The following is a 10,639-nucleotide window of genomic DNA, read 5'->3' as shown; positions in this document are numbered from 1 at the left end:
CCTCTCAATGAGGTAGATCCACGTGTGCCGCGTGTGGTTGTCGATGAAGGAGACGAAATATCGGCTCCCGCCAAGACTAACGTTTTGTGCCGGTCCCCATACATCAGAGTGTATAAGGTCGAGCTTGTTCCGGCTCCGGTTCCGCTCGTTGGGGAAAGGAAGTCGGTGTTGCTTCCCGAGCTGGCAAGCTTCACAAACTTGTGCCTTTCGGCCACTAAACTTGGGCAATCTGAACACTACCTGTTTCGATTGCAGATCTTGAAGCCGTTGGTGGTTGACGTGGCCTATCCGCTTGTGCCACAAGTCGATGTCCGACTTGGTCTTTTGTCCCTTCGCGAACATTGCGGTGCCGCCGTCAGTGGAGTCGAGGATGAACATCCTCCCGTCTTTGCGCCCTTGCGCAATCACATGGCCTTCTTCCTCAATGAAGCACCGAGGTGTGTAAACCGAACCTCCATCCCTTGGTCGATGATCTGTCCAATTGAGACCAAGTTTTTCGTGATTGTCGGGACGTGCAACACGTTCATGAGTTTCCCTTTCTACCCGACATGGCTAAGGGGAACTTCTCCGACATTCGCGATCGGATGCGGACTGTTGTCTCCTATTGCGACTACTCCAGGTTCTATCGGTTTTTCAAGGTACGAGAACCACTCCTTATGGCTCGTCATGTGGTTTGACGCGCCGAAGTCTACGTACCACACCTCATCCGATCCCGGGGTGCTTTGTTTCATTGAGTTTGCTTCGTGTCTCGTCACGAAGACATACCCTTCTCCGACTCTCCCAGAGTCTTGGGTGTAGTGTGATCGCTGCCGATTTCCCTTGTCGGTATGTCCGGAGCCGTTTCCGGAACCGGTTCTCTCCGAATCGGCGCGCTTCTTCCAGCACTCACTTTCCCTGTGGCCTTTCTTGCCACAGTACCAACACTCAACGATGGCCTTCCCTTGCCGGTTCTCATCGCTTCGACTCCCTCTGTTTCCGGAGGGTCCGGAGTTGCTGTCGGCATCACTTCGGTGCCATCTTCCTTGATCTCATCGGCCGCTTCCATTGCGTACCGACTCGCCTTGTCTGCCACGACCACGGGGCCTTTCTCCCCCCGTGTACAACATCTTGCTATCGGTGTGCGTGCTCGTCGACGCACCCGTGTGGTTCTCCTCTACCAGGAGCATCGACTGTAAGTCGAAAAAGGACAACATATTCTCCCGGGTACACACAGCCGTTCGGAACGCTCCGAACTTCGACGCCAAACCTCTGAGACAGATCTGGACCATCTCGCTCTCCTCGATGTTCACCTCTATGGAGGCGAGGGAGTCGTAGATATCCTTGATCTTCGAGGTATAGTCCGCCACCGACAAGTCGCGTTGTCGTAGGTTGCTCAACTCCTGTCGGAGTTGAAGCTTCCTGGCTGTGGTGCTCGCGGCGAAAATCTTCTTCAGATTTTCCCACGCACCCTTCGGCGTCTTTGCATCCCGAACATAGCTCAATAGTTGTTCGCCCACACACTACGCGAAGCAGTACAATACCCTGCTCGCCGATTGCTCCCATCGCCGAGCAGGTACTGGTGTATCTTGTAGGACCAAGACGCATAGTTGGTTCTGTCGAGCTTCTATGTTGGAAGCGAGCTCGCCATGCCTCTATCCATCGTTCTTCTCGTTCTTCTTTGCCAAGCTGTGTCGGATGCAGAGAGGTTCTCAACCCTCACGCTCTGATACCATGTAGAAAGCAACGTGCAGAAGCAAGTATGAAGACCGAACAGAAGGAAGGAAACTCAGGTTTAATGGAGAGCTTGAGCTTACATGGTATACGCGGGAGAGACAGAGAGAGTGAGAGAGAAGACACAAAAAACTATATTCAACAATAATACTCAGTCTGTACATAAGACGTGCTCAGTGAACACTTTTATACAAGCCCTAGAAGGACTGACCGAAGTACTGACAGTACTTCAATGCTCATCAAGAGCTCCTACACTAACTCCCAAATATATTCCTTACGGAATATCTTTCCTAATGACCTCCCGGTTTACGCACTCGGCCTAGCCGATTGGTCCCAACCGATCCAGTCCTCGGCTTCTTCAGCCGAACCGGTCGATGTTGAGCTTGTCTCTCAACACAAACAAAGACCGAATGCATAATGTCTAGCTTGAACTTACAATAACTATTCGGCTGGAACAATCCAAACAAAAAAGTAGGGTTTAAATTGAAGGCGAATGTAGGCAAATAAGGAGAATATTATGACGAACATATACATGTATCGTACTTTCAATATCCATGGACGATAATAACTCGGTTTTTATTTGTATAGTTCATCAAGGAGGTAGGGTTCAAAACGGAAGGCAAGTTCCGGTAAACGAAGAGTGTGCAACAGTGTCTTAAAAGCATAGAACAACTGACATGAAGGGGGTTAGGCGGAGCCGAACACAGACAAGGTAAGGGGGTTCGAGCAGAAGGTGAAAAGCGAGCGGGTTAGAGAGAGAGAAGAGGGTGCTATGTGTCTTTGACATCTCTCTCTCTCTCTATATATATTATTATATATGGAATCCTATGTGTATTGTTCACACCCACCAACCAGAGGACACCAAGTCCTAGGGTGGGGTCCACAAGAGATTTGCTAAATTAAGGGCCAATTTTGTAGTTGTAGAGAAATAGGAGTCTATTTATGTGTCGACTATGGATGGAGTCCGAGAACCAAAACAAAAGAAGAAAACAAACGCAAAAGCATAAACAATTTTCACTTACAAAATTTCTTCGAACACTCTTGTGAAACAGAAGCTTCTCTGTGCAGCCTTCTGTTCTGCAACCCCTTACCCTAACCCTAACCCTAACCCTAACCCTAACCTTCACCCTAACCCTAAAAGAACAAACTCGAGAGGTTTATTCATTTTTGACCTGATAATGTTCTCTCTGATCTGGTACGCCTACTTTTCTTACGTACGTTTTTTAACTTATTGTTTCATCCTTTCTTATTTTACAGGGATCTCTGAAGAAATTTTCTAAGAGATAAGGTTTTTGACAAATTAATTTGTACATTTAGGGTTTAATTGAAAACAAGTCACCGAGACAGAGTGGATTTAACACAGCACCGAGCTCATGTTTTTTAACAAAGAAAATGTTGAATCAGTAGCTTTTAAGTTAGAACTCATATTTAAGGATTGATTGATTTGAACCGGAAAACAAGTGGACAATTCTGAATCTATTCAAATCATCACGATTTCAAGAGCTGCTTTATATTGCAATGTGTGAGTTTTTCATATTTTTACTGAATTTATGCGCTCGGCTTCAGTATGGATGACAGCAATAGTGCATCACAAAAAAAAGATTCGCTTATGAGAAAGAATGAAGACAATGGTGCTAACAAAGAAATCAAACAAAATAGGTCATGGGAAGATGATCACTCTAGAGAAGACGTGCAAGAGGAAATGGATGAATTTAAAGAGAAGCCTGAATCTAATCCTAGCAATCAAAATGAGGGTACTAATCCCATTCTTGATGAAGATGCGGGTGATGATTGGGTTGTGGATGTTTCGCCAAATGGGCATTCTATATCTTCGTTGAATTCATACATAGGAGGGAACTCCAGGGTTTCACATATGAAGGATTTATATGTATATGACAACACATTCACAATATTGCCAAGGTCGATAAGCAGGTTAAATAACTTAAAAACCTTGAAAATCTTCTCAAATGAAGTAAGATTGCTACCAGATGAGATAAGCAATATTATTCATTTGGAACATTTACAAATGAAGGTTTGCACTTCTGGACTGGGAAACTTGCCGTCTCTCAGCAAATTGAACTCTTTAAAGACACTTGAGCTTCATCAAACACCGTTTCGGCCCTCAGTTTTGTCCATTCCACCTGAAATTTCAAAGCTGCAACTTCTCACCAGGCTTGCTATTTGCAACTTTGGAATATCGTAAGTTAATATATATAACGTCATTCGTTTCTTTGAAATTTTTTATGCTTTTTCATATTGATATGGATCTTAAAAATGAGCATTGTATATGTGTGTAGGTTTCTACCTCCCGAGATAGGGCGGTTAAAGAATTTGGAGGAGCTGGATATATCATTCAATAAGTTGAAAACACTTCCTAGTGAAATTTCAAGTTTAATATCATTGAGACATTTGAGAGCTGAAAACAATAAGTTGACTGAGCTTCCGTCTGGCTTAGCCTGCCTACCAAAATTGAGTTCAATTGATGTCGCTCACAACAAATTAACTTCACTCGAGTCATTGGGACTGTCTTCTATGACATCATTAAGGGCTCTAAATGCAAAGGTTTTTACAAAAATATGATGGCTTTTAAGTTTTAAATAGTTTTCTCACATTATTGATTACTGGTCCTTGATTTCTTTCTTGCAGTTCAATAAACTTAGAGGTAGTTGTGAGATTCCAGAATGGATTACCTGCAGTTTTGAGGGAAATCCTACATCATATCAAGACACTGCATCTTCCAGTGACCAAAGCAGTGGAATTGATTCTGATTTGCTACCATCCACGGAAGAGGGTGAGTATATTCTTTCAAAGCTGCATTCCGTATGATACTCTGTTTTGCCTATATACTTGAGTATAAGTATGATTATAATTTAATATGCTCTTTAGGAGACGAGTTTTCATCCCCTACTCCTGCGACACTCTATTCCAAAGATGCTAATGTCCCTAAGAATCCAGGGCATGGCAGAAAGAAACATTTATGGAAGAGGCATGGGATTCAGCAATTGCAAGCCAGACAAGATAGGCTGAATTTGAGTAGGAAAACAAAGGTTGATATTAGTAGCAGCTCAACCAAAGACGGAAAAGATTGTGCTTTGGTGAGAGAAACAGCATCAAGGCAAATTGGTACAACGGAGAGAAGCTCTCTAACTGCAATGAGCAATGACTCTAAGTTGGAGGTTCCTAGCAGGGATACTGATTTAAAGCTTTCTGAGGGTGGGGACATAGAAAATTCAGTTTCTAAGGAATATGAAAGCACATCAGATTCAGGTTTTGAGAATTGCATTAGTAGTCCAAAGAGTGATGGGCTTCTTCCAACAGAGAAAGGTGATTGCAATTCTTCTCAGGTTATGAGTAGAGAGAGGAATAACCTAGAACAGAGCACTGGAAGTGCAGAAATTCTATTGAAGGAAAATGTTGAAGTCTTCACGTCCAACCTAGGATTTCATAGTGGGTTAACACATAACAGACGCAAAGGTAGTAGTTTTGAGAATCCAAAACCTATGAAAAGGAGGAAGTCTGTACAAGCTTATTCAGGAGCATCATATGCATATCGAACTCAGTCCTTGATTGGTTTGGATGAACCATTGCAAGATGGTTTTTATGATGCTGGCCGAGAACATCCATTTTGTACATTGGAGGCGTTGGAAAGCCAACATGAAATCTTGGAGTCTCGTGAAGTTATTCTAGTTGACAGGTATTGGTGGTACTGTAAATAGAGATTTCCCTTGGGTTCAAGGTTGATAGTTTGCTAGTCCAGAATGCTCATTAAACATGAATAAATTTGTATCTTATTTTGTTCACTTTACAGAGAACATGATGAGGATTTGGATGTGATAGCGCTTTCAGCTCAGAACTTTCTTGCTAGACTGGATCTAGCTGGGCATCATGGGAAAGGGGGACATTCTGGACTGACAGAATATCAGAAAGCTGTTATGCTCTCTCTTTTTGTTTCGGATTGTTTTGGTGGAAGTGACAAAACATTGAATGTTTCACATGCCCGTAGGGGTGTTCTTGGAGGTAGACCAGGCATTCCCTTCTTATGCTCTTGTAGCAATGGTGCTTTGCACAGATCAAGAAGTGGGCAAAATATCAACAGGATTGAAAATAACATCCCTAGTGTTCATATGCTTTGTGAAGCATCTGTAAAACTACTTAAAATTCAAAGGCAATCAAATGTCATACCACTTGGGCTTCTTCCATATGGAGTGTGCCGACATCGTGCCATTTTATTCAAGGTATTATCCTAAGACTTGTGGTACACACATTTCATCTTTTATTGAATTCTAGTCTCTCATATGCAATTTATAAGTTGAAATCCAGATTCCAAAACAATTGTCCTTCAGTCATGACTCATCTCTCTATTAATGAAGATAACCTAAGTACTTACATAAATAATCTGCAATGTATGTCTCCTTGTGTATGTTAAATGTACCTTGTATTTCTATTTATGTATAGGAATTAATATGCATATATGTGCTATGGCCCATATACGTAAATATGTATTCAGTTTGACACATCATAAAAACTTGTTTGATTTATTTGGACCGCCAAAATCTTCGAAACGTATTCTCGGAATCATGAAATATATCTTGCCATTCAAGGTTCTGAAAATCACAAATAATCTTCTCAATTTATCAATTGCTAACCTAATGTAGCCTCCTTGATGCTCCTTCTGTATCATTCCACTCTGCCTTCAAGCTACTCCTTTATCGGCTCTATTTCTGACAATCGACTAGGTATTTTAGAAGAGGGTACATTTTAAGCTGTATATTCTCGTTTGGTCTGACAGGTTATTTTGGCCCATTAGTGAAGTTCATATATATTTCTTTCTTTTTCCGAGTAGAAATTAATGATATGATTTGTTTATCCATGCTTGAGGCGAGTAGCCTTGAATAGTAAATAACATGACCCTGGTTTTACCTAGAGGAAGCTAGATTTATCGACAAACATATCACTCTTCACAAAATGAATAACTGACTCTCTAGTCCATATGGAGAGTCTGAAATTAGCATAATATCTTATTTGTATAAAATTTATGCCAGGGATGTACACTATACTCCCAGTCTCTCTACGTCATTAGATATATCATGAGCAGGCGTGCTTGTTTCATCTCAATAGAACTAACCACTACAGCGGGGATCCTATTGGGAGTAAGGCGCATCAATTACCCATGGCATTTCTGTAGGCAATGGACCTAGGTCATGGTCAATGCAATGCGGACTTGGTAAAGAAACTCTTTTGTGCTCTACTGTCTTCAATAATGGCTGCATGGGTCAGTATTGTATCTTTGTAAAGATGTGCAGAAGCGGGGTGTAAGGACCTACTGAGTGTGGTTAAAACTGCTTTCACTGCTGCATTATATCGGTCTTTGTAAAGATGTGCAGAAGCGGAGTGCATGCATATATAACATGCAATAAAGGGTTTTGTAAACCATTGCGATCTTTGATGGAATTGATCGTTTGCATTTGTCATCATAGGTAGACTAAAAAATGTAAACCACTAGGATTTAAGCATACATATTCGTGAAACCATCTCTATTGCATTTGTGCATGTGCTGTGAGCATGCTTCTGAGAACACTTCTTATGAATGGGTTCGTGTGCGATGACCTTCATAATCATAGCAACTTGGTCTGTAGGGCTTTGTTATCTAGGATAATGGTACAGTGGAAAATAGGCTGTCTTGACCTTCAAAAGTTAAAAATGTGATCTCCTGACGAGATGGGTATGGTTTAATGTGAGTATATACCACACAGCCGTAATATATAGTCATCAACCATCTCTCTATTTAAGTGGTATCCAGTATTTCTTGGCATTTTCTTGCCGTAATACTCTGAGGATCTATCTTCTACCCTGAAACATATAAGTGCATGGTTTGACAATGCAATGACTTTACCAGAGATGGTATCTTACTTCAAGTGTTGAGGTTAGAGAACCCAGTACAGGGTCTATTGTGCAATAAATGGTTGCTGTTAACTATCATGAGTCGTCTGTCTTTGATGTGCCTTTACTCCATTTACAGCTATCTCTTCTGTTGCAATTTCTCCGTATATAGCCTTTCTACAAAATATTGTTGCTTTTTCATTTCATTCTGTGTGTTGATTGTTGTTTATTCATTCCCATTATGTTGATTTCTCCTACTTGTAGTATACTTTGTGTATAGTTGTGAATCTTATGACACCTTCATGTAATACCAAATAAGGTGGTTCTACAGGTCTAACCCTTGAATGCTCTGAGGATGGATGCTATGGTGCCCCTCTTTTGTGTGGTTGAGGATGGATAGATTTTCCCACTTGTATCTGTGTATATTTAGAAGTTAGCTGCCCATGCATTGATATATTTTTATGTACACGACAATGTCTGTCTCTGAAGGTCTCCTCAATGTATCATGCATCTTCAAATGAAGGTTCATTACAATTCCATACATTCATGTTTAGCGTTCCCTTGGCCAAACACCATCATACAGATGTCTACTGAGTAATGATAAATCTACTCTCTCATAGACCATACACCAGAGTGAGGGAGGGAGGGATTAAGAGGACAACAGAGAGGAAGAGACTAACTGCGTTTTACAATAGTATCTATGTGATAGGACATCTATACCTTGCGAATTGGTTCGTGGATATCTTGATTATGCACCACATGCTTGGAATGTGATTGTACTTAATAAGGAAAATGCAAGAGTCCGAATGCTGGTAGATGCTTGCCGTCCCCTTGATATCCGGGAGGAAAATGATTCAGAGTACTTTTGCAGGTATGTCTAGTAGTCTGTGTTTCTGAATTATGTTGATTTTTATGTATTGTAAATTACATCAGATGTATATAGTTACAGAATTTTGCTTGCATTTGATATATCTGAGTGATCTTTTATATTTTCTCCTGAAACATCTTTGGTGCAAATGAAGATTGGTTTTTCCTTTTAACGTTTTTTTGAGGCAGTCGAACAAATTATGTGGCTAAGGATGGTGATGGGATTCAAGTTAAAATATTCCAGTCATTCTTTATATGGGTTATTTGCATCCTATAAAATCATCCCACAGTTTCTGATGTACTGTGTAGATATGAGTAAGACACTTCTTTATAAGAACTCAGGGTCATAATGAATTTCCACATGTCTGGATAGTGTGCTCTATCTAGAACACAATTCTTATGGTACTCTGACTCAGATATCTAGGTAGCAAATAGAAATAACCCCAGTCACTATCGTTCAATGAATGTTTTAGTAACAACCAATGAATAGGTCAATAGATTGTTTTGAACAGAATTAAATTTGAACGTCTTTTGTTACAGTATCCATTTTATCTTCCTTTGTAAACAGTGGCTTAAGAGAACGGAGCAAACTGCATGAACTTTTTAAGTGCAATAATGACATCTGTTGCTACCTTCAATTTACATTGCATTGCAATAGCTTTCCATCTGGATTTTCTGGCCGATATTCACAACATCACTAAATAATATCAAACAAATGGATTTGTGGTATTTGTCTACCCTGCCATTTATAAGGTCTCCCTCTATGAGGAACTTACTAATTTGTCATATCTAATCAACTCTTTTTTTGGCTTAAACATTGATGTGTCTGGTTCTGGGCCTTGGATGCCGTTGTGATGAACTTCTGTGCTTCCCATTTGTAGATTGCTGAAGCAAGAGCCACATTACATTGCAGAGGAAAATGTTAATCCTAAGCTTAGCCTCTTTTCTTTCTCTCCTTGAGTGATCTAGGACTGCGTTAGATTTTTGCAAGTAAAAGATAACAATTGGCAATGGTTTGGTATTGTTTGAGAGTGTCAAACTCAAAACTGTTTATGAAATTTGAAACTTAAAACCTGAGCGACTGAACCACGAAACTGTGTAAACCAAATCGTTACAAAGAATCCATATTCAAACCAAATAGTTTTAGAACTTTTTAAATTCTTAGAACTGTGGTTTCATGGTTCGGTTTTGGTTTCAAAGTTAGGTCAAAACTCAAATTTCAAAATTTAGTTTTAAAATTGTCGATATTTTAATTTCTTTTTTCAAAATTGTAAAGATTTTTCCTAAAATGTTAGAATTAGGGTTAAAAACTAAAAGGCCGTTCAAAAAAATAATCACCCTAAAACCTAAGCTGTTAAACCGTTTAAACCACGATTTCAAACCATTTAAACCAGAAATGATAAAGCTGATAAAGGCTCTAACTGAATGAACTAACCATTGACACCCCGAACCGTTTACAAAACTTGAACTTGAACCAAACCGAACTGAACCATTTAAAAAGCTAACTCATTAAGCTGTGGTTTTGTGGTTTGGTTTGGTTCAAACTGAAGCATTGCCGATTGCTAGTAAAAGACTAAGGATGAAATGACCATGGAATTAGAATTAGTATTTTTTATCGTCCATAAAGAGGCCAAATTTGATCTATGGAACCAGAGTATACATGTGTTCTTGATATGTGTCTCCTACATGGAATGAATGTAGTGGAGATTTTCTCACCCTGAAGTTGAGATCCCAAGTCTATTCTGTGTATATGAATAAGTCATCATATGGAGAATTGTTGCTTGACACTGCTATAGAGAACTTATTTACTATATCATTCAATTGTTAAGGACTCTCAATCATGCCATGTTTTCTACTAGTGTTTTTGAATACTCCAGATTTTTTTTAGATTGCTATTAATTCCTTAATTTTCTTTGATTTTAGATATATTCCTTTTCGACGATTTCTTTTGCCTCTTGGGGAGAATGAGAATTTAGAAGTGGCTCAAAGTGAGAAACTCATGCCATTGCTTCTTGATGAGATTGGGTCTGGTGCATCTGGTTCTGTAGTACGAAAGTGCTCATTGGGAACAATCACAGTTGCTGCAAAGGTGAGAACTTCAATGAGTTATCAAAATCTACTCCAATATTTTATGCATTAAAAAGTTATGGAAACCATGCCCATGATCTTAGGTGCATTTGGT

The 10,639-nt window shown here is 40.1% G+C and overlaps 1 protein-coding gene across 4 annotated transcripts; it reads left to right on the top strand.

Moving 5' to 3' along the window:
* The first annotated feature begins 2,707 nt into the window (after positions 1-2,707).
* On the top strand, positions 2,708-10,600 carry LOC147847792 (uncharacterized). Of its 4 annotated transcripts, none has more exons than XM_087338822.1 (8): positions 2,711-2,905; positions 3,277-3,909; positions 4,008-4,272; positions 4,357-4,501; positions 4,597-5,404; positions 5,519-5,945; positions 8,286-8,461; positions 10,381-10,600. In XM_087338822.1, exons 1-8 carry the CDS (start codon positions 2,889-2,891, stop codon positions 10,595-10,597), a joined length of 2,688 nt encoding a protein of 895 aa, XP_087194948.1. In that variant the 5' UTR covers positions 2,711-2,888; the 3' UTR covers positions 10,598-10,600. The 4 variants fall into 4 exon arrangements, with proteins under 4 accessions (XP_087194950.1, XP_087194951.1, XP_087194948.1 ...); XM_087338823.1 differs by having other exon boundaries at positions 2,712-2,905; positions 3,028-3,909; XM_087338824.1 differs by lacking the exons at positions 8,286-8,461; positions 10,381-10,600 and adding an exon at positions 6,753-7,156 and having other exon boundaries at positions 2,708-2,905.
* Positions 10,601-10,639: the final 39 nt, after the last annotated feature.

This window comes from Azolla caroliniana, unplaced genomic scaffold (genome assembly GCF_043228905.1).
Source record: "Azolla caroliniana isolate FFs.n. ecotype wild unplaced genomic scaffold, voAzoCaro1.0.p SCAF_656, whole genome shotgun sequence".
Taxonomy (NCBI): Eukaryota; Viridiplantae; Streptophyta; class Polypodiopsida; order Salviniales; family Salviniaceae; genus Azolla; species Azolla caroliniana.
The sequence above is the reverse complement of the archived record's forward strand: the minus strand, read 5'-3'. Positions and strand labels throughout refer to the sequence as shown.